The sequence below is a fragment of the Pollicipes pollicipes genome, unplaced genomic scaffold (assembly GCF_011947565.3).
Source record: "Pollicipes pollicipes isolate AB1234 unplaced genomic scaffold, Ppol_2.1 Scaffold_2555;HRSCAF=2994_pilon_pilon_pilon, whole genome shotgun sequence".
Lineage (NCBI taxonomy): Eukaryota > Metazoa > Arthropoda > Thecostraca > Pollicipedomorpha > Pollicipedidae > Pollicipes > Pollicipes pollicipes.
The window spans coordinates 29,635,179-29,658,974 of NW_023596136.1; the positions used below are offsets into that span (position 1 = coordinate 29,635,179).

Genomic DNA, 23,796 nt, shown 5'->3' on the forward strand with positions numbered 1-23,796 from the left:
GACGTGACCGTGGGCTCCGGCCGGGACGTGACCGTGGACTCTGGTCAGGACGTGACCGTGGGCTCCGGCCGAGATGTGACCGTGGGCTCCCGTCGGGGCGTGACTGTGGACTCCGGCCGCCGTCTGTTGTAAATCGAGCGGTGTCCGGTCCGGTCCGGTCGGACTGGCCGTGATCAGCCATGAGCCGCCTGACCCCGCCTGACCCCGCCTGACTGGTCCCTGACTCATCGGTCGTGACACGAACGGCGCAGGCGACTCACGGATCCGGCAGACCGGACTCTCCCGTGGTCAAACAATTCGGGTCTGATGTATTAACACAGAGTCGACTCACTTGTGTGTCGAGTGGTTAAGGTTTCGAATGGATTGCCCTCTCTCTCTCTCTCTCTCTCTCTCTCTCTCTCCTCTCTCTCTCTCTCTCTCTCTCTCTCCTCTCTCCTTCTCTCTCTCTCTCTCCTCTCTCTCTCTCTCTCTCTCTCTCTCTCTCTCTCTCTCTCTCTCTCTCTCTCGTGCTGCACGAGCCTCCTGCTCAGATTGCAGAGGCTGCTACTCGCCCGTGTTAGGTTACACTGACAAACGCAAACGCGACGTGCTGGTTCACCAGAGATTGAGATTGAGGCACAATGCACAATCATTCATATGCACTACCTGGAAGCGTTGGGCACAGATGTTGGTGCAAACCCTGGACATAATTGTCCACGGTGATAAACTTGCATCACTTCCGACCATAACGGTTACGGCTGCACAAAGGCAGGCTTCCCCCGCTCTTCTCCGCGTGACCTTACCTTCTGGGAACCGAGCGCTATTCATGTGTGCAGGGCCATCGTTACGGTGTCGACGGGCCTTTTGGAGCTGGCGGTTGCCATTACAGCTGTGTCTTGATTATGCACGGCCTCCCGGGGTTTCGTACGTCCGAGCCGTGCCGTGTGCGACGAAGCCGGCAGCCGGGAAGGCAAAGCAGGTTAAGCGCAAACAACACGCACATAATATGTAGCGAATTGGGCAAATGACATCAGAAACCTGGACATCAGAGCTCTTTACGAATTGGGTCGAACAACACTGAAGCGGGAAGAGTGGGAAATAAAGTGAACTAAACGTTTGCCGTCAGGGTTGATGGAAAGCAGCATTTTGGTGTACGACATAAATTAAAAGATCGTGGAATGACCAAACAGCTTACTTCGGACATCTGCCGCAGGGCTGGGCGAATGGCTAATACGCGATGGACTGATACGGATTATGCTGGAAAATAACTTTGCTGGGACAGGTTGGACTGAGTCGACTATGGAACTTCATCAAGCTTCAGGCAGGTGGGTTGGAGTGACTGCACTTTGCCTCGGTGAATGGTGCGGGACTGGTCCCTGGGAAGCGAGCCGATGGACTCCTCCCACACCTGGCTTGTTTTCCAGCAGAGTATGTGGCCGCTCTCGCCGCTCCAGCCAGCGGCAGCTCATCAGCCGGACACCAGCCGTGTCTGCCGGCCGTTAGGTGACCGTGAGGCGGTCAGCAGCGGCCGCCGGCCTCGGCCGACCGCGCCGGCGGCCGCTCGTGCACCGAAATCAGCCGTATATCTAACCAAGCGTCGCCATGCTCAGGAAACACGACTAGCCCCGCTCACCTTGACTCTGCGATCTCCGATTGGCGCCGACACTGTCGGTGTACAGCCCCGACCTTGACCGAAGCTGGCGGTCGTGCCGGCTCCGTTGGGACGCGCGGCACAGCTGACGCAGAGGCACACATCGCGGCGCGGCCGGTACCCTGGCGGTCTGTGAGGTCCCGAGACGGACGTTCGGGAAGGGTTAAGTCCCGGCGTAACCGGCCGGGGACCGCGGGGTCCTGATGCAGCCGGCTGGGGACCGCAGGATCCCGCGGTAGGCGGTCGGGGACCGCGGGGTCCCGGGGTGGCCGCCCCGTGACATTGTCATGACGTCTAGCCTGATGAGGGCCTCTCCCTGCGGGCGCACGTGATGTCACGGCTGGCTGCCGGCCCACGGTCGTGATCGGTCACGGCCGTGATCCCGCAGCGGCGGCCGATCTCCGGCTGATGGCAGCGGCGCACGGGCGAGCCGGCCCGACAGGCCCGGGGTAGACGCTACCCCAGACCCGGCCCGACAGACCCGGGATAGACGCTGCCTCAGACCCGGCCCGACAGGCCCGGGGTAGACGCTGCCTCAGACTCGGCCCGGCAGACCTGGGATAGACGCTACCCCAGACCCGGCCCGACAGGCCCGGCATAGACGCTGCCTCAGACTCGGCCCGGCAGGCCCGGGATAGACGCTACCCCAGACCCGGCCCGACAGGCCCGGGATAGACGCTGCCCCAGACTCGGCCCGGCAGACCTGGGATAGACGCTGCCTCAGACCCGGCCCGACAGTCCCGGCATAGACGCTGCCTCAGACTCGGCCCGGCAAGCCCGGGACAGACGCTGCCCCAGACTCTGTCCGCCAGGGATCAGGCATCAGGCACGGACATCCGGCGCATGCGGTGGCGCTTTAGAACAACGACGTGAATTGGGATTCGTCACGCAGCCTAGCATGCGACTAGAGAAAGCATTTCTCCACATCTGGCGACAGCAGCATCTCTGCTGACAGCACAAGAAAGTCCCGTAAAGGTTGATGGCGCCAATAAAGATCTGCATGGCACTCTCTCCCTCGGTCTCTTTACCTGGTCTTCAAAAAGCTGACGCCCACGGTCTGTTTGGCACCCATACAGCTGTAACCCGAACCATTATTAGACGGGGCAGGCACTTCCAATTGGTGGGAAGCCGTCCAGCGTTATAAACGGTCGTTGTAATAGCTTAGCGCGTTTGGTTTAACGCTTGGTCACGTTCCTACGCGTGGTTAGCGTGTGCGGTTGTGTAACATCGCTTTCGTCTGATGCAGAATGAGCGCCCTCTTTCAAAAGCGGACATGCTTTCGGACCGGTTCAGCGGGGTAATATCCAGCCAACACTCACCGTCAGAATGGATTAAAACCATGTGGAATTCGGTCTATCTGTCCTGCCGACCACACGCTGAATGTGTTTCTGTGTTGTCTCTTGCTGTGTGCACTCCTGCGCACACGGAACATTTTCTGGCCTCCCGAGCCAGCAAAGGAACTCCTTAACACTAGATCTGGCCTCCTGATCCAGACATGGACTACTTTATCGATAAAGGCGGTGTCAGAAAGCGGCCTTCTTGACGCGGAAAGATTCTTCTGAGCCAGGCTAGTACCCTCTGGCTCGACTATGGGGCTTCCCTAATCTGAATGTTGGTAATCCACGTAAGCACCCCCCCCCCCCCCCCCCTCCTCGTATGCTGCGCCGCCACTGCACCAGAGCAAGGGTCAATGGACGCAAACCGGTCATTGTTGGTATTCACGGCGATCACATACAGAACTTGAACCCATTTGTGAAATACAGCAAGGAGTTGGAAAGCCATCCTTAGGGAATTGGAAAACCGCAGCTGAACGTCTTGCGCAGTTCATTTTGAAAAATCTGTCGCCGCTGAATTGTCGGCAAGCCCAGTTTGATCTCGGTGTACTGCGTCGCCCGGCACCGCGCATTTGCCGCATGAATGCGGTAAGTGCTGTCGTGGGTGCAATGTACCACTCTCTCTGTTTTGGCCGAGCGCCGTAGAACTCTCTCAACGGCGCTGCAGCTACTGGGCATCTGGGATCTGTTGATCGTCAGGCGGCACTGACACGCTGGACTTTCCTCCGCCATGCATACAGCCCGTTCTGCTTCTTGGCGTGCAATCCTGCCAATTCATTGGTGAAATGGCCGGGATCGCTGTCAACAAACCCTGTCTGGTTCACACCTCGGTGGGGGCGGTGTGAATGGCGCCTGCCTTTTGCCTGGCCATGGCTGCCGAACTGCACCCCCTCCGGCAGCCATCGCCGTCACCTCAAGAGCTTTCCTGTTTTGCTAAGAAAAAATACAAGCTGTGGATACCATGCTTTGTAAATATGCAAGGTGAAAGGAAAGTTAGCCCACCCATGCCTTAGTACACTCTCTAACGACTGTCGTCCGTCGCATGCATGTCACGCCATCACATGTTGCAGGTAAGCGGAGGTGTATAAAAACCAAGGCTCTTTACCAAAACCGATAGAAGAGTTTCATTGGCAATAGGTGGTGCCGGCCGACGCGAATAGTGGCTTGGAGCTGAACTGTCCGGAGTTTGTAAGGGACTGTTTTTGCAAAATTGAGTAGCCGTGATGTTGAAATATGTTGCAAAAACTTTGCAATGCCATTCTGAAATTCGCAAGCATATAAAGCGTGAGGGATGAACAAGTAAGCAAACTGTGGGCATGTCACGTGGCATATATCCATGCATTCTCTTTCAAAATGCTGTTCGCAGCCGTTCTGCATCAAGTGACCTTTGCCCGAGCCGACCCGACCTATCGCCGTCTTCGCATGTAACGTTGCCTGGGAACACAGGGGCGTACCCAGTCAGTAGCGGTGTAGTGTAGGGTCACATCACCAACGCGGGACGAACCCGAGGAGCAGACAAGGTGCTGAAAAAAAAATCCTGAAAATATCTAGTTTTAAATATCTGCAAAGCAGCGCGCGCCACTATGCTGCTGTTAAACGCGGCCATTTGTGTAAAGCGGGACTTCCTGTTCGGCGTCAGCGGAAAAGTAGCAAACATGAACTCCGCGTGCTGGTCGTGCTGAGCAATAACCGCTGGGCATTAAGCTCCGAAATCCCACCCACCGAGCCGTGTCTGGCGTCGATCTGAGATGTAACTGTCGCTCATGCCTGTTTCGACGGCAAGGTAACGCCCCTGCGGCTGCAGTGTCGCTCAATTTGGACTAGGCGACACTTAAGTCGGCAGTCCAGCCGGTAGCCGTGTGACAGTCGCGTCGCAACGAGCCGTCTCACGGCTGTCGGCCGTGACCTCCAGGAGGGTCAGCGCACCCTCGCCACTCTGCCCCTGCCACTGTAGTCGGCTCGGCTCTCTCACGGACGCCGAGCGCGTTAGAAGTCTGTAGCGCTGACAGAGACGTATAAGACCCTCGTGCCACCGTCACCGAGGCCCTCCTGGTGCCGGCGGTTGTACTTTACATCACCTTTCCTGTCCAATTGCAAAACGGTTCGCGCAAGCCGAGCATTTTGCAAACTGCGCATTGCTCTGCAGCGTTAACCAAATTATCAGCGTTGCCTCACGGCGAGCGACGTGTCCAGCGAGCTGGAACGGCGCGGTAGCCGGCCGGCAGCGGGCGCGCCGCCCCAGGCGGTCCTGTGGGAGTTTCCAGAGGCGTGGGACGCTGCGGGAGAGGATAGTGCGAGCAGCGTCCGTGCTGACGTGACCCACTGCCCAGAATGGCCGCGCCGCCGCAGGCTCGTGCGCTCGCGCCGCGGGTCGAGGTGTGCGGTGTTGCAGCATGGCGCGCTTTTACGGAGACTACGCATGGGCCAATCTGGGATATTGCTGGCGATGGAGCGAGCCACAACGCAACGTGAAATGTCCGGTGGAGTGTGCCATGCGTGACTTGTGAGTGCTGCGAACATTACTTCGCCCGGGAGAAAGAACATTAAACATGGGCGGGCCGTTCTCCGGCCAGGACTCTGGATGTACCGCCCTGCTTTCGCGCACCTTGCTGTTTGTATGGGATGCTGGGCATGCAAATCGTGTTTACGGAAAAGCGATGCGATCTCATTACCAACTGGTCCTGATGCAGAGCAGAGAGAGGATAGAGAGAGAGAGAGAGAGGAGAGAGAGAGAGAGAGAGAGAGAGAGGAGAGAGAGGAGGGAGAGAGTGAGAGAGAGAGAGAGAGAGGAGAGGAGAGAGAGAGAGAGAGAGAGGAGAGGAGGAGAGAGAGAGAGAGAGAGGGAGAGGGAGAGAGAGAGAGGAGAGAGAGGAGAGAGAGAGAGAGAGAGAGAGAGAGAGAGAGAGAGAGAGAGAGAGAGGGAGTGAGAGAGAGGTGGAAAGAGAAAGGCGGATATATATATATATATATATATATATATATATATATATAGGGGTGCGTGTGTGCGTGTGTGTGTGTGTGTGTGTCTTGTAGCATATACGTGTGAAGCAGACCTTACAGTCCGAAGTCTCTCCTGGGGCTCCGTGCACGAACTGGTCCCATGGCGTCTGGGACGGCCGGTGTCCCGGAGCTTCTCCTGTGGACCCCGAGGCGGACAGCTGACAGCTGCACTCGTTCAATGGCGGGTGAGACCGAATGAAATGTCTTGTAGTAAGCCAGATTACGCCGCTGTGCTCTGCGTTCAAGCTGACCAGGTGTTGGCCAGATGAGACCCGCGCGAACCGCTCTGTACCTGATTTACGAGCCCACAGCCAGCGCCTCTTTGTGTCTGAAAATGATCGAGGAAACACGTGATCAGCCTTAGCCCTGTGAAGCGTCTGAAGTTTGAACAAGCTGCACTCGTTCAATAGCGGGTGAGACCGAATGAAGTGTCTGGTAGTAAAGCTAGATTTGGCCCGCTGGTGCTCTGCGTCGAGCTTGGCTTAACTGATGGCCTTTAGATGTCCTGTTGCGGCTTCCTGGTGGTCCACAGTGGCTCTCGCTCAGCTGCCCCCTCGTAGTGTGGCGTTGATTCATTTTTTCAGTTGTTTTGGTCGATGGATCATGGAGGAGAAGGGTTTGTAGCATGTGTGGTTGTGTAAAGAAAGACGAAGAGAAGTGATGTGGTACAAGACCGCCCGTGTCCTGTACTGCTCAGATTCCAACAAATCCTCAAAATTAACAGCAGGGGCCAGATTCGAGCTTGTGGTCTAAGCCTGACCTTACAGGCCATCCTGTTCTTAATGGCGTTAATTTCAATGCGTTTTGTTACGGCAGACATGTATTTACACACAACAAATGAAACACTTCAATGAGTAAGGTCTTCAACGATGGCTACAGAACATAAGACACGCGCAACGATGAGAGACCGCCCTCCAACTGTGCGTATCCACAGAAGAGGTCAGTGAGAATACTGCGACGCCTCGGCGACATCTGGTGAAGAAACATCCGCAGCGCGGGGGCTCCTTGCTTGCTCTTGGGCCTGGTGGCTGCACTATAGACACCGGTACAACACGCAAACGCCCAACGCTATACGTACCGATATACACACGCTTCATCGCTGCATCTAGAGACAACATGGATATGTACATGCTCTTACGCTGCAGCTAAGGATAACATGGATAACACCGCCGGCGTCGCGCGGCCGGGCGCCGTCTCTACATCAAGCTGAAGATGACGGTGACGCCGAGGGACGGCACGTCCGTCTGCACCGTCTGCTCGTCGGCGCGCCGGCTGGTCTTGGAGCGGCTCAGCGACTTGAAGCACACGTTGTTGAGCGGCCGGATCTTTTCGTTCTCGACGGTCACGCGGAACGCCGCCGGCTGGAAGGCGGCCGGCGTGAGGCCGACGCGGGAGTCGCACAGCAGGTTGGCGCACTGGTAGGGGAACTCGGACTGGGTCGGCACGCGCGGGCCGTCGTAGCCGAGCTGCGCTAGCTTCTGCCGCAGGCACGTCTCGGCTAGCTCCGGACAGTCGAACGAGTGGATCTTGTACGCCTGGTAGTAGAGGAAGCGCTGCAGTTTCTTCGAGGTGCCCGAGTAGGTGGGGTTGAGCACCATGATCTTGGTGCCGGTGCATGTGTCGCCTTCGGCGCTGACCACGCGCACCTGCGTCAGCGGCGTGTCCACCGTCGAGCCGATGGAGTTGCTCTGCAGCGCCTTGAAGCAGGCCTCGCCCTCTACCTTGTCGTCGTCGTACAGCAGGTAGTTGTAGTAGCCGAGCGCCAGCTCCTCCATGCTGGAGTGGCAGAGCAGCCGCATGCACGAGTCCATCTCGCCCAGCCAGGTGGCGCCCAGCTTGTTGATCAGCTCCATCTTGGCCGGGTCGCCGACGCACGAGCTCAGCACGGACACGACCAGGTCGCTGGCGAGCTCGAGGCGCGCGTACTGGGGCACGAAGCCGGCGGCGGCCGAGCGCGCCTGCGGGCCCGAGTACATGGTGACGTGCGTGACGACGCCGCGCTGGCTGTGCGGCTGCACCAGCATGGCCGGCCGCGTCACCTGCAGCTCCGACTGGCACAGGATAAATGCCTCCAGCGGCTGGACGGAGCTGCCCTTGAGCGCGGTGAGCAGCAGCAGGCGCCGCTTGTCGCGCCGCGCCGCCGGGCACGCCGAGTCGTGCAGCACCAGCTGCAGGTCGCCGGCCGAGTAGAACGTCATCGGAAGATTGGAACGCTGGTAGGTGTCGCGCGACTGCCGCACGTCGGCCATGCAGCCGGCACCGGGCTCGGTCGCGTCGTCAACGTGCACCGAGGCGTAGGTGACGCCGGCCACGACGTGCACGATCAGCACGTCCGCCGCGCACAGGATGGGCACGCACGACTGCGGGACGCTGATCTGGCTCAGGTGCAGCACGTCCGCGCTCAGGCTGTTGCCCTCCACGTCCTCCAGCGGCCGCTGTGGCAGGCACTCCATCAGGTTCAGCGACTGGGCGCCGGCTCCGGCCAGCAGCATGGCCAAAAGAAGCGCCTGTGGAGAGACGCAGTTGTTAAGATGGTGTCTGTGAAGGAATGCAGTCAACAGCGTGTCTGTGGCGACGCAGTTATCGAGAGCGTGTCTGTGAGGAGACACAATTGCATAGAGTGCTTGTGACACACGAATCTTAGTTCCACACAGAGTGTCGTCCAGTTCCGTCGGTAACACGCAGAGTTTGTGCAAGAGTGGAATGGTCACTGCTCGGCTGGGACACTGCAGGATATAGTGATGCATGGCCAGGTGTGGGGAGTCAGCCACTTATAACATTTGCCATAGAACGGAGAAGTACCGGTGGCAGAACACAGTGGTAACCAGGGGCGTAGTTTCGCAACATAAGTTGGGGGGAGTAGCAGTGAGGCGGTTAGCAAAGCCCACAGAAGTGGGTAGGCTATAATGCATCAAAACGGGTTTTTTACCAGATTGCACACACTTTCCTCTCAAACTTTGGGACGAGAGCTTCCCACCCCCACCCCCATCGCAACTGAACAGGAAAGCACACCCCTGGTGAGTGGCGCAGCCTTCGCCCCCTGCAGCCAGCGCGCGGGGACCACCAACGGCTCCCTTAAGGCATTCACCACAGCTCAAACGGCACAATTACGCCACACATTAGGGCTCGTCCACACAGAGGGTTTTCAAGCTTCATGTGCTGAGGGTTCCGGTGCCGGCGGCGGATAACTGAACATCACATTAGGCACAAGCGCGCTGCTGCGGCACTCTTACACCGTTGTGATGAGCCCATTTGTACTAATTACGTCTGATTTCGGCTGGGCCGGAACTGCGTGACTGTGTGCCTCCTGGCTCTCATCGAGGCTCAAAAGGTTGACCACAGACCGGAAATCCAAAGTGCAACAACACGCTACAACTCACGCAGCACTGCTCAGCTACTCTCCTGCTGTGTATATGCTTGAACATCACAGTGAGCAGCCATTAAAGAGCTTCGCATCAGATTCAACCACCCGTTGTCGACACCAGCGTAAATTCTGATCAAATCCCGCAAGAAGTGGGCAGTACGCCGCGCAACGCCTGTGCTCGGCCGACTACGGCAGTTCATCATCGGCCTAACGTGACGGCGTGGGACCGTAAACGGTGTAAATGGCGAGGCCGCCCGTGTCCAGGCAGACGCCTGGGCTCGGAGCTGGACACGTCTGCGTCGTGTAAGCGACAGCATTAAGCACGCACCCCGGGAAAGGCTCGCAGATGCTGTAGTCGCACTGTCCCATCGCCGAGGACGGAAGTGAGCGGACACCCCCGCACGTCGTCCACCGTCCAGGCACGGACCATTCGACCGCGATCGATGTACGTCCATGAACAATGGACAGAGGACACCCGAGAAGCCACGCAACCACAGCCCGATAACGTCACGAAGCCGCGATAAGCCGCCACGAAACCACGCGGATAGGATGACCTTTGAATTGACCGGAAACATCGCGGTCACGAAGCGTGGCTGGGCATCGGCACCTAGCGTGATAACGCCCGGCTGAATGGCATTAGGGCTCTCTCATGGTGTGAACGCGCATAACGTATTGAGCCATTAATCCTTGTAAGAGTCTTGTCCCAGTTTCGAGGGTGAAAACTGGGTGACATGAATACGCCGTCGTCGAACGGTGCATCAGCGTCGTGAGATGGCCCGCTGCATGAGAAGAGGGGGCGGGCGCGGCGTCCGGAATGGGCCAGGATGCACGGGCCGGTAGTTCAGTTTCAGTGGTTGCCGCTATTCGCGTTGGATTCGAGGACATGCCATGGAATCTGAGATCACCACAGCCCGGCGGATGCCAGACGTCCAGCCCGACCGCGTCCACGCTCGTCGTGGTAGTCGGTGTCCCCATGACCGGGTCCACCCTCGCCGCGGTGACTGCCCCCCCCCTCCCCTCCCCCTCCCCGGCCGGCTCCGCCCTTGTCACGGCAACAGGCGCCGCTCCCCCCGGCCCTGTCCACCCTCGTCGCGGTGACCGGCGCTCCCCCCGGCCAGGCCGCACTCCTCACGCAACCAGCTGCGTTCATCGGCGACCTTGGCGATCGCACCACTAATGATCGCGCCGCGTCAGGAATGGCCGCGAGAGCCGCGCTGCGGCCGGCGCCCGACCAGGACGCCACCGCGGCGTGCACGCGCTTGACCGCCGGCGAGCGGCGGGGTCGGGCCGGCTCACCGCCGTCACGGTCACCGGCGGCGGCCGCCGGCGGACAGGTGCACCGCCAGCGTTCGCTGGACCACGGCCGGCCAGGGCAGCCGCCAGCAGCGACAGGCGGCCGGCACCAGTCAACGCCTCCGGAGCGCCCGTGGTGCCGCGCGCTCCGGCAAGGTCGGGACCGCTCGGCGGACGGGCCGGGGGCCGGCAGCTGTTCAGGCACGCTCCGGGGCGGCGGGGCACCACGCCATCACTGGGCTGTCCGGCGGCCGTGCTGTAGAGCAGCGGCCTCAAGCGGTCGCCTGTCGAACCGGTGACAACGGACGTAAAGCTCCGCACTTGGGGGGGGGGGGGGGTCTTAATGTCAGGAGAGCGTCGCAGGGGCGATAGAAGCCAGCTGCGACAAGTCAATCACAAATCAAACAGCGGCAGCTCAGCTCAGACCAGCACAAAGATGCCGCCGACCCATGCTGGCGCGGCTCAGCCTTGCACCTTCTGCCACATAGGCATTCCGCATGGAGCCGATCGTCTTGCGCCCCATTCGTGAAGTCGTGGAATATGCTGCCGCCACTGGTCATTGCAATGCCATACAGAAACATTAAGTTCCGACCATTTCCGTGGGTTTATCCTTTCGGCAAAAAATATTCTGCCGTTGGTGGCGTGACCCTGCTAACCTGTGCCGCTGCAGTGCGCCTACGATCCCGATCGCGGCTGCGAGGGACTCTATACTCGGTCAGTGTGACCGCGGCACCCCAGACGGCCGCGGCGGGCGCGCCGAGCCGCCGGACAGCGCCGCCCCCGCTGACGGCCCACCCCGCTCCGGCCGCGCGCGGCGGGCGCCCCTCGGTCGTGGGTGGCGCTGGCGGAGGCCGCTGGGCGGTGGGTCAGTGACCCACGGCCGCGGCTGCGGCCACGGGCCGGCGGGTCCACGCGCGGCCTGTCGACTAACAGACAGCTGCTGCTACCACCCCGCCAGGGACACGACTCTCTCAGAAGCGTGCAGGTCAACGGACCCGCTAAAACGCACAAGTGCTAAGTTGCAGGGCTTTCATGGTTGCAGCAGTCATGATAAAATCTCGCCATTTGACGTATAGATCAGCTGCAGCGGCCCTTCATGCAGCATGATGCCGCTGTGCATAGGCTTAGTAAAATGTCAGGTACAAAAATAACGAAATCTGTTATTTCTCATTTTGCTTTACTTTAAGACTTTCAGCACTGATCCCTGTTATACCAGATGTACCAGATGATGAAAAGGCCTAGATGTAAACCAGTCTGTCCAGATGTAGAGATGCCAGACCCGTTCAGCAGAACAGGGTTATTGCAGTAACGCGTAGGTTCGGCTGACGTACCCAAACAACTCCACGCAACGAGTGCAATCATCCCACCTCTTTTGCTGCCGACATCAATTCGTTGCATCTCTTAGAAGCTGCCTAAATGTGTGTCAAAACACGGTGAACGTTAGCAGCTGAACAGTGACTTTGACCTGGCGTGGCAGCTTACGCACGTAAACAGCCACTCCCGCCTCCACAACATTTGAAGGTCGCCAGATGGCGTAATTCATCCAGGGAGTGACGAAAACACCCACGTCAGTACCCACTGGAATTGCATGACTCCTTGGCGATGATAAACCGTTAAAGCTATGGCCGGCAGCTGTCACAATGGCCGTGGCACCCTTGGGCAATTGCCACACCCATGGCAGCGGGCGGCGGCCGGCCGGTCAGCAAACGGTGGTCCGGATGGTCCGGCAGGCGCTTGTGAAACGTGTCCGGCACCGCCCCGCTCCCGCCGGTAGGAGCCGGCGGGAGCCGGTGGGAGCCGACGGGAACTGACAACTTGACGAACCGGTTCGCCGAGCGCTAATTGCGCTGCGCTTCACGGAGGAGATAGAGTAGAACGTTTGCACTCACTGTTACTGATTTGTAGTGCAAGAACTGGACCGCTTCCATGCTTCGATTCATGATGCCGTGACAAGCACATCATCGCGCTCCACGCAAGAGACTACTGCATGCCAATAAATGTGTGTAGCCCACATTAGGGCTCTTCTCACCACCACCCAAGTCAACAAAAGCCAATCCCACACTTCAGCATGGACTGACTGAGGCCTGTCTTTAGAACGTGTCACCATGCGTAGCTGGCGGCTGCTATTTGGAGGCGTCGCTTTGAACCGTCACTGGGACAGAACGCGCACGCGCAGGTCGGGAAAGCAGGTCCTGCTGCGTCTGCCGCGGCCGGAATCCAGGCCAAAACAAACGGTAGCCCCATTAAACTAGGTGACGATGATTTGGACGCCTACTCTGCAGACCATGAGCCGAAGTCTGCGCGGCGAGCTGCTTGATATGCGGCGCAGATCCGAAACTTATCGGCCGATCGTGTGATCGTCACTGGAACGTGAAGACAAGCGTGGCGCGGCGCCGGCTGACGGCGCGGCGGCTCGGTTTTGTGCGCGTCACGACCAATATGGAGCCATTTTGTGAAATCGGCGGCGTGTCGCCGTCATGTCACGGGGTCCGGCGACCCGAACTGGGCCGAGGAGCCGCCATGACTCATCACGACCGAGGCCGCCTTACTAATCAGTTGTTCGCCGGCCAGAACGCTGTCATTGCTGCCGAGATCTGAACGAGCGGGGCTCGACGAGTGGGTCCCGGGTCGGCAGACAGCCGAGCCCGCTGGTTTGTTCCGGCCAGGAGTCCCTTTCCTCTTGGGTCCCGGGTCGACAGACGGCTGAGCCTGCTGGCTTGTTCCGGTCAGGAGTCCCGCTTCCCATGGGTCCCGGGTCGACAGACGGCCGAGCCTGCTGGCTTGTTCCGGTCAGGAGTCCCGCTCCCCATGGGTCCCGGGTCGACAGACAGCCGAACCTGCTGGCTTGTTCCGGTCCGGAGTCCCGCTCCCCATGGGTTCCGGGTCGACAGACGGCCGAGCCTGCTGGCGTGTTCCCGTCAGGAGCCCCGCTCCCCATGGGTCCTGGGTCGACCTGAATGCCCAGCCAGCTGTCTAACGCTCTTTATTGCCAGCCGTCAAGCCCAGTGCGTCCTCTGTTGCGGAACAAACCCGACAACCCACGGCGTCAAAAACCAGCTTAATCTACCGGAACGACGTGTGAGAACGGGAGTTATGCGTGTAGTCTGTACGAACTGACGGCATTAACAGTGCGTTCACAGGGCCTATTCGGCACGACACGCGGTTGAATACGGCCAGCTTTTGAGATAGCTGAGATTTCGTGAGCATGTCGCAGCATTCTGGAATGATGTGTTTCAGGTTGGCTTCCTTGAAGTGTTTCAAAGGCAGCTAATTAGCACGTCTTAAATGTGTGTAGCGTAACCACTCAACTCAAAGGACATAAATCAAGACAGATAAGTGTCTAAGTGTAATTTAACATTTCTGGTGAGTCGCAGAAATGTACTGAAAAGCCTTGTTGTCTGCGGTGTGATAGCGAATGAATCAAATATATAAGGCCGCCGTGTCTCACGCAATCTGTTTGGTCTTGTGTGGTTTGCATATCACGCACGCCCCTGAGCAAGGCGCAGCGCAGCGGCCTTGCTAAGCTCTCATTTGTCCTGATGTCAGGCTGAGGATAAGCCTACAACGTCCCGCGTCCAGGCGTCTCAAAGTGAAACTGATCTGGCTTCACATCCAGTTCAGAGTGTAACCGTGAACTTGACTCTGACCACTCAGAAACCCGTTTCAGACCGGCACAGGAGAGGCGTTGGCGAGAGCTGCGCTGCGTCGGATAGGGCGTCTGGACTGCGACGGCCCGACCGCGCGAGTCCGGTGCCAGACACGACTCAGCGCGCTCCCCGAGTCCAACCGAACCCGCCTCCCCAGCACGATGGTGGCATGTCAGCATGGCGCCCAGTTGGGACACTGCATGATGAGATGAGAGAGAGGGGAAGAGAAAGAGAGGGAGAGAGGGGGGGGGGGGGGAAACGATGCAGCACGCAAGAAGCGACTCATTGGGGATGACCTCCATCAAATACCGACATTGACTACAAAACGTGACAGCATCAGGACCGACCACGAGGCCAGGCCGGACCCTCAGAAGTGAGGTCTGCTGCCCGTGTCAGCACCAGAGAAGACCAGGGGTCGGTCGCAAGCATAACAGCAGGACTCCAGCACCAGGACCGGTCAGCGCTCAGCCCTCAGGCTCCGGCGCCAGGAGCAGGACCGGTCAGCACTCAGGCTCCGGCGTCAGGAGCAGGACCGGCCAGCACTCAGGCTCCGAAGTGAGGAGCAGGACCGGTCAGCACTCAGGCTCCGGAGTGAGGAGCAGGACCGGTCAGCACTCAGGCTCCGGAGTGAGGAGCAGGACCGGTCAGCACTCAGGCTCCGTAGTGAGGAGCAGGACCGGTCAGCACTCAGGCTTTGGCGTCAGGAGCAGGACCGGTCAGCACTCAGGCTCCGGAGTGAGGAGCAGGACAGGTCAGCACTCAGGCTCCGGAGTGAGGAGCAGGACCGGTCAGCACTCAGGCTCCGGCGTCAGGAGTAGGACCGGTTGGCGACCGGGGCCGTCGTCTGAGCGTGGCAGAACACCTGCCGGGTAGTGGAGCAGAGCCGGCCCCGACCGTGGTGACGCCCGCTTACGAGTACGCGCAGCGTGACTGACGTCGTTCAACGCCGCTCTCCGCCTGGCCAGACAACCATGCAGATCGGGTCCACCAGGCCGAAATGCAGTATGGGAGGGGCGCGACTGAGAGAAGTGGGGATGTGAGGGGCGCCCTTAACGGGGGGTGCGGCTGAGAGAGACACAGCTGAGAAGGGCGTTGTTGAGAAGGGGCGCCACCAAAAGGGGCCTGTTGTAAGGGGAGCAGCTGAGAGGGGCGTTGTTGAGAGGGGTGCCACTGAAAGGGGCGCCGTTGTGAATGGCGTTGCTGAGAGGGGCGCAACTGAGAGGGACGCTGTTGAGAAGGGCGCTGTTGTGGGGCGTGCCACTGAGAGGGGTGCTGCTGGCGGCAAGTTTCGTCTTTGCCCGCAGACAGAGCCGGGTGCGGCGGTCACCGTCGCCTCAGAGCGGGCGGTGCGGGCGGTCGCCATCGCCTCAGAGCCGGGTGCGGGCGGTCACCGTCGCCTCAGGGCCGGGTGTGGGCGGTCGCCATCGCCTCAGTGCCGGGTGCATGCGGTCGCCGTCGCCTCAGTGCCGGGTGCAGGTGGTCGCCGTCGCCTCAGAGCCGGGTGCGGGCGGTCACCGTCGCCTCCGAGCCGGGTGCGGGCGGTCGCCGTCACCTCAGATTACGGCCGCGGGCGGCAGCCACCACCTCAGCGCTGCACTCGGTGGCACCACCAGTGCAGAGCCTGCGGCCTCCTCCCCGGACTGCATGCTAATGTCGGCGTGTGGGCGGCTGCCGGCGGCCGATGTTTGGACACGAGCACAGCCTGACACGCCGCAGGACGGCCGAGTGTTTGACCCGGCGGGCTGAATCGGTGTCACGTGGGCGCGCACACCGGCGCGCGTGACAGCCCCTCAGTATACTGGGCGCCCAACCGGAACCCGTTACGGACGGAGACTCCTTTTTAACCGTCACCACCACCAACATCGACAGGCTTCATGACCGAGGTCCACTGAGGCCACGAATGATAGCGAGTGTCAGACAACTTTCCTCGTCTGAATCACGTAATAATCACGGGGCACTTGTTTCTGGAGCACCACCACATCCCTGTTGTTTCGAAGAAGGGCGTATGTCTACTCCAACTAGATCGAGTTCGCCGCATGTTGCGACGAAGCAAGAAACAATGTGCGATGGTACAACGTCTATGACATGAAAAATAGAGTTCGATGTTGCAGCTTATATGGACTTCACATCGATGCCACCTTAAGGCCAAAGTGTGTTATCGTTTGGGTATCATCGACCTGCTTTTGGGAACAGGTCACGAAACGCCGGATATGACAGTGCAGCACACCCTTGTCGCCTTTTGATCGGCAGATCTATGACTGGCCCTGGAGGTTTAAGTGATAATTTAAACTTCTTGAGGATTTTATGACTACCTAGCGCAATTACAACCAAGACGGAGTGCGCAACTCCAGAAAGGGGAGAAGCATTGCAATTTGAGCGGCTCGGCTCGGCCCGCACACTTTTTCCAAGCCGACACTTTGGAACAACTGGTGCAGCTTCATGAGGGTTTCAGTGAGAAGGCGCGCAGTCTTTTCCAGGGTTAGATGCATGATTTGTAGCGAACTGGTGTTCTAGCTGTTGATGAGGCATGAATCTCCTGCGACGATCCAACAAGAATGAAACGTAACCTCCGAGCTTGTTTAACACTGGAAGCGTAAAATTTGCTATCAGAACCTTTCCGCCAGTGGCGAAAAGACTCCGTCATATGGGCAGAAGGCGCGCCCGAAGCCTGACGAGCCGGCGTCACAGTCACTGGAAACGGACGCCATGGAAAGACGGAGTAACAGAGGAAAGAAGGCTTCCTTCAAGCCGGTTCCGTACGCCATTACACCCCAAGGCCATATCCGTAGGCCATGAGGCCGCCCATAGGCCATTTTCAACAAATCTTATCTGTGAGTCAGCACGCGAACGTGTCATAGTAAAGTCGTTCGCATGCTCCACTCTCACGACAGGACATTCCAGTGCATTAAAAACACCTACTTGCATGAGATCCTACAGTTGTCCGTTTGCTTTCGCCTCGGCATCAGAAGCTAACGACTGCTATGACGGTGGCAGGTCCCGGGCAGCACAAGGCCCCAGACCAGCTCCAGGCTGCAGCACGCTGGCGAGCTGCGCTCACAGAAAAACCAGGAGCGAACGCGTCATGTCGACGCTATCATTACGGTGCATCGCATGTGGGCATACGGTTAGCAGAATATGATGCACAGTGTACCCACATGCTCCAAATGTCTGCCGAGCAGGTGTGGCATGGTCAAGTGCCCACAAAATGGTACATTTTGTTGCTTATAGCATTTCGTTTGCCAGGCAGTGGTTCTTTGCATTGCAATTCGTCTTGCAAAGTGGCGGTACCTGGACAGATAGCGGGTTAGCGCCACTTCTGTGTTATGGGCCAACACCACGTGGGCACGGAAACATTGCAGGCGGTTCGCAAAGGAAAGGAGAGCGTTCGGCGCAAAAAATGCCATCAGAATCATTCGGAGACGCCACAGCTTTCCACAAAGGACGCGCGTGACTCAGGAATATCTTCGGTAGGCGCGATGCCTTGACATCAATGTGCGCGTGTTTCAATCGCTCGTGGCCGTGCAGGTCTCCAGGCCTGGGTCTCCGGGAGGGAGGCATAGCGGCCGTCTGACGCGGGTGCACCGGAGACGAGCGTCAGCTAGCTCCGCTGCCGGAGAGGAAGCCGTCCCGTCGCCGGGGCCTCCTCACGACCGGGCATCGGCCCGAGCCGACCCCGGCAGGTGAGTTCCGTTCCGAGCAGGTCATCACACCGAGCCGGTGGGATCGGCAGCGCTGCCGGACGCACCGGCCCAGCCGGACCGGCCAGCAACCGGACAGCGATGACGACGGGTAGGGAGGGGTCTGCCAGCCTCCAGGATTGGTAATGGCAGCGGCTAGGGTTGGGACAGGGTCCATCCTCTCAGAGGGGCCGATCATTTAGAGCCTGCGGTCTCCCGGGGTCCTGGCCCGCCTCGGCTTCTCGCTGTCGTCACACTCGCCGCCGGCGCTCCGCCCACTACCGAGGAGTCAGCTCGACGAGACGGTCCGCCCGTCCGTATTAGGGCCGGCGTCCGCCACGGCGACAGCGTCACTCGTGTCCGCCCCGGGGTGCCGCCTCATGTTCGGGCCGTGCCGTCACTGCGCGAGGTCGAGCGCCAGCCGGATGGGTGTTCTGTACAGCCACGGCACCGCGAGGTCGTACGAGGCACGGCCTCGGTAGCCCCACAGGAACGCGTCGGCCCAGAACCGGAACTCATGGCGTGCATTCCGGCCGTAGGTCAACCGAACAGTTAAGCAGCGTGATGTCACGAGATTGCCGCCAATCAGAGCGCCCGGGCGTCGTCAGAGCAGCGCGGCTGGAAGTGACGACAAACCTGTCTCCTGGAGCCAGCCGGCCTCATGGTCCAGGCGGGAGAACAAACCCAGGAAGTTAGCTGAGCCGTGGCGAGGTGAAAAACCCAAACTAACATGCTTCGCTTACCGAGCTGCTTATTTGTCCTCCCTTTTCCTATAACAGCGCAGGCGGCTTTGCCGTCCGAGCAAGCCACAAGTCATAAGATTCGACAGCTTCCAAGGCATATATAACTCACTGGCACTTGCAACTACCTCTAGGTAATATCTACAGATCATGGGTACAAATGTCTACCTGGTCAGTCTAAGAGCTACCAACTACAAAAGACTGGAGTTCCCGTGCACTCCATTAAGTTCATTGGGATACGCTACGCACCTTTTATTGAATGCACCGCAACCCCCCGTGCAAGCGGGCTTCTTTTAGCGTCAAACGCCGAGTCACGCCTTATTCTTTTGAACAGGCACTCAAGATCTGGCTTGGTCGCATTGAATGTTCACACGTAAACACAATTCAGACCTTCTACAGGTCGAGCATAAATTGGCAGCGACAGCAATTCTCTCAGCAGGATGCAACGCAAACCATCGACTCGACCCAGTTGTGGTTTGCAGGTGACCGCGGCCAGGTTAAAGCTGCATAGGTCTGTTTCGTTGGCGGTGCTCCAGCCCTCAGCTGCGCCCTCTGCCGGCGCCAGTGGGGATTAATGCCGTGCCCTTGACCCCTGCGGAGAGCTGGTATCCAGATCAAGTCGAGTGCATAGCGTTGCGCTCGATGTGGAACAGTGTGATTTGATAGCCAGTTCTGAGTGCAGGTGTTCTCAAAGATCACGATGTGGCTCGTTAAGGCTAAGCCATGGACCTCAACACGATCGAGCAGAGGCAGCGACGAAAATACCCCCATCCCCACCCCGAAAAACGGTTTGCAAAGGGCATGCCGCTCACTGTAAGCTTCGAGAACTGTGTCCGGAACAAATGGCTGATTGAGTTTTAAACCTCTTGCATCCTCACCCCGTCCTAGTCGCATGCATTAAGTACAGTTGTACTGCTATAGAAAGGATGAAATGTATGAGTTGAATATATATATATATATATATATATATATATATATATATATATATATATATAGGGAGAGAGAGAGAGAGAGAGAGAGAGAGAGATATATATATATATATATATATATATATATATATATATATATATATATATATATATATATATATATGTTAGTGCGCGAGACCGGTCGCTCTGGCCGAAAAAATTTACTTAAACTCTACTACAATTCTGGACGCCAGTGGCGCTGTCACGCTCCTCAGAAGTTCACATCTCTGTATCCGCTGATGGTCGCCTTAAGCAGTTCTCAGCAAAATTAAGCTCAATACTTTAAAAGTTATGCTGTACACATTGTTGGGCATTCGCTTGCAGCTGTTTGATCAGACTGGGTTTTTCTCCAACAATCCAATATCAGCACGATTTCACCTCCCCGATTAAATTACTGTGGAAAAGATAATGGTCTGAACATGCGGGCAGATGAAGAACGCGGGTCGAGAAACGGGGTCCAGATCCCGGCGGCCCAGTGTCGAAGACATGCAGACCTCATAGTAGTGGAGGGGAAACAGAATAGTGCTGGTGAAGGCATGGATCGATGTGTGCGGACCAGCAGACACTGGTCAGGACAGCAAACCAGCAGGCACTGGAGCGCATGATTTGCCGACCATGGTTCCGCCCGTTTTGGAACCTTTTTGGGGATCAATATTGGATCCTAGCAATCAGAGCAGGCGAAGACGTGAGATCAAGTGTTCCGTACTGGCAAACATATCAGATGCAGCTCACCAGCAGACCTTAAAACTGCCCGAGCCATACGCGTGCTAGCAATCAACCGGATCAGCTTCTTCGTAGCCGATCTCGTCGCTGGACGTTGCGTTCTAAACCCAGGGCGATTGGCCAAAGAGAACTACACAGACGTAAAGCACTATCCATCCAAAACATTTTAGTCTTTCGTCATAGTTTGGTGACAACTGACAGAACCGTAGCTCGTTTAAAAATCTGACCGCTTATTGAAACTGCGAAACCTGACCGGACTCATCCAGTCAATTCGCAAGCAGTGCTAGTCATCAATTAGACTGTGAATACTACATCGGTGAATTCCACCATGTTTGTCGGATTCTCATGAAAGGTTCTTTTCAAACCACGGACCAAATCCATTCGCATCGGTTATCAAAGGTGTCTGCCTCCATTAGGCTAGTTTTGGGCATGATCTACATATGAACAATTGCCAACGCTCACGTCCGTTATCGTCTCGCTCGTCTCGCGACACAGTTTGTAACCGCCTCGCTCGTCCCCCGACACAGTTTGTAACCGCCTCGCTCGTCCCGCGACACAGTTTGTTGCTGCCTCGTTCGTCTCGCGACACACGAGGTGACATACTGGCATATGTCATGAACAATAGTCTATGGCGTGATTGACTTTGGTCAGTCATGGGCCATCGACCATCGAGGTACAAAACATCATGATACTAAATGGGCTATTCTCGCGATGGACTTCCGCACACCACGAATTATTCCGTTTCTCGATGGCCTTCATCCGTTTCGCAACAGGCTATCTTCGTAGGCTATCCGTTAGCGATTACAGATCGCTGTGTGGGCGGGCGTACTTCCCATGAATGGGACCGCATCACCTGGAGTAGCGTCAGGGCAGCATGATCCGTCAGATGTGTAAAATTCCGAGAAAGCAAGAACGGTCTTCTTTGCTTTGGAATGTTACCCAAGGCCAGCACATTGGATGGCTCTGATGTATGCATTGCGAGGCAGTATACTTAACTGACGGTGGGGAAATTCCCTGTCACTCGGCAGACTTAAGGCATTGTCAAAAAAAACCCTACCACCCGGGTTTTCATCCCTAATAACCTACTTGTGAGAAGATCGGGAGACCCGTAAAGTGCAGCTGAACACGTGGCAGATATTACCGTCTTGTGAGTGAGGTGTCAGATACGAGGTTATCGAGCGAACGGCGGGATCATGCCAAGTGCTGGCAGGATTTTTACGCAACATGAGTATCTCGGACCATACAAGGTCAGCTGCTATGAGACTTTGCCAGACGCGTGCAGCCCACGGCGGACTTGGCGCTGGCCGCGTTTGCTCCTGGCTCATTCTAATCAACTGCATGACACGTTAGTTGAGTTTTTAGCGCTATAATATCTTGCCGCTGATCAGGAAATTTCAAACAATGGGCAGTGACAATCTGCGGCACCTTTCCTTCGTTGTGCAAGCACGCCGGTACTTATCAAATAATCATATCCGTTAACGATGACCTGCATAAAATACAAATTTTCCTGTCAGCTAGCGGCGGTTGGCCATTTCAGGGGGCTGCCACCCGGTTTAAACGTTTGTAAATGTAATTGGATGCCAGACGTGTGGGAAGAAACTGTTCGACTTCCACCAACGAGCCCGGCAGTTGTGCCAGGTGTGCCAATTCGCCTTTAAACGACGGCTAACGACCAAACGATGATCGATGCGGGCGAGCACCGCTCCCGCCAATGCCGCGCAGCTCGGGGCCCGGGGCCTGGGGCTCGGGGTCCGCGTCGGGCCAGGGACGGCTCACCTGTGTCATGGTGTCGGGTGTCGGCAGGCCGGCGCGGGGCGGCAGTCTTCCGAGCTGGGCGCACGTGACGGCTGTCGGGACCGGCGACGGGACCGCAGAGGGAGCGCTGCTCACAGCTCCGGACCGGGGCGTGCACTGGCAGCGGCGTCCGAGCAGCAGCGGCGGCGGCGGCGGCGGCGGCGGCGGCGCCACGGCGGCCTCCCTTTCACCGCGCGCGCGGCCCCAGCGGCCGACCGGCGCCTGCTCACCCCTCACCCGAGCCCCGGGGGCGCCAACAACAGCCCGCGGTCAGGGGCGGGCGTCACCGACAACACCCGCACCACCGCCCCGCCACGCACCCTCGGACCATCAGGTGATACCGGGCACACAACAATGGCTACCCGCTTATCAGTAGACGGAATCACGCTCATGGCCCACGCTGACGAAAAGGCGGCCCATTCTGCTGGGCGTCGGTGATATAGGTAATGGGTAAAATGATTCACGTGTTTTGTATTGTCTCTTTTTGTGTTTCAGATTTGATATTTTGTTAATGTTTTATGTTTTTATGTTCCAAGTCGGTTACAACGTTCTACGGGAAATGCGAACATCAACAATTTTAGTGGAAAAGTTCCACAAAAGGGAAAATGCATACCAAACCAGATAACCATAACTATAAATGTATCCCTCACAATGGAACCAGAACACTGAGGTACTCCCGTTACATTTTATGATCGTCGACATGAGTGTTTTCATATGCTTTTCATCTTCATCAGAGCACCTTATGCTCCTTGAGCACGGGGCATGGTCTAACACAAAAAACATACCTTCACGCAGAATCCAGTGAAACTATGTCATGCGACACGAAGTAAAGTTTGCAGCATCTGGCAAGCGTTGTGAGCGTCGCAGTTCAGCCGTGTTCGGCGACCAACAAACAACAGGCGCGCGGACTACGACCCGTATATACTGCAGGCTGTCTACAGTGGTTACGTTTATTGCCATGCTTAGGTACACAAAAAAACATTACAATAAACATGTGCGTCATAGTCGACAAAGTGACTACGAAAAAGAATGTGCATAGTCATGAGCTCAGCAGCTCAAGCAGTCGGGAAGAATGGCAGCACATACCAGACATTCCAAAAATAGCCAGCCTGTTTTTTTGTGGGCTAGCTTCAGTTACGCTTCCAGTACGTCCCCACGTATGTGATATGGTATGTTTACTTTATGTGATGATCACTGGGTCTCTCCCCCCGTTTAATGTCATGGGTACACCTATGATGCAAACGTTTGCACCAACTGATAATCGTGCATTATGCGCACATGTGGCAATAAAAAACCCAAATTTGTTTATTGCTGCTGCCTAAAACGCACTTCCTGATTTGCCTTTGAGAACATGCGCACATAGTAAGATACGGCAAATTCGGACCAGTGGTTCTTAAGAAATCAGGTCGTAGGGGAGGGCAAAATCAGCCCCTGCCCCCTCCCCGTATGTTATCCTTCCACACGACAAAGCGCGCACGGCAGGGTTTATGTCCTCGAATGTGACACAACGTTAGCCTCAGGTCCACAAACTTAGGGGACTGGCCGCTCCATACGCAAAAAACTTATCATGTAATTTTTATCAGTTTTTGGTTGCTAGCCGCAGTCTGGTGTTCTTTGGGAATGCGC

The 23,796-nt window shown here is 57.3% G+C and overlaps 2 protein-coding genes across 2 annotated transcripts in view; both read right to left on the reverse strand.

Moving 5' to 3' along the window:
- LOC119100033 (endoplasmic reticulum-Golgi intermediate compartment protein 2) overlaps positions 1-23,796 on the reverse strand; it is a 92,715-nt gene that overhangs the window by 12,704 nt on the left and 56,215 nt on the right. The gene's annotated exons all lie outside the window — the stretch shown is intronic.
- On the reverse strand, positions 6,846-22,276 carry LOC119105163 (uncharacterized). Its single transcript, XM_037228698.1, has 2 exons — positions 22,153-22,276; positions 6,846-8,471 (listed from the first exon to the last, which is right to left on the reverse strand). Exons 1-2 carry the CDS (start codon positions 22,159-22,161, stop codon positions 7,161-7,163), a joined length of 1,320 nt encoding a protein of 439 aa, XP_037084593.1. The 5' UTR covers positions 22,162-22,276; the 3' UTR covers positions 6,846-7,160.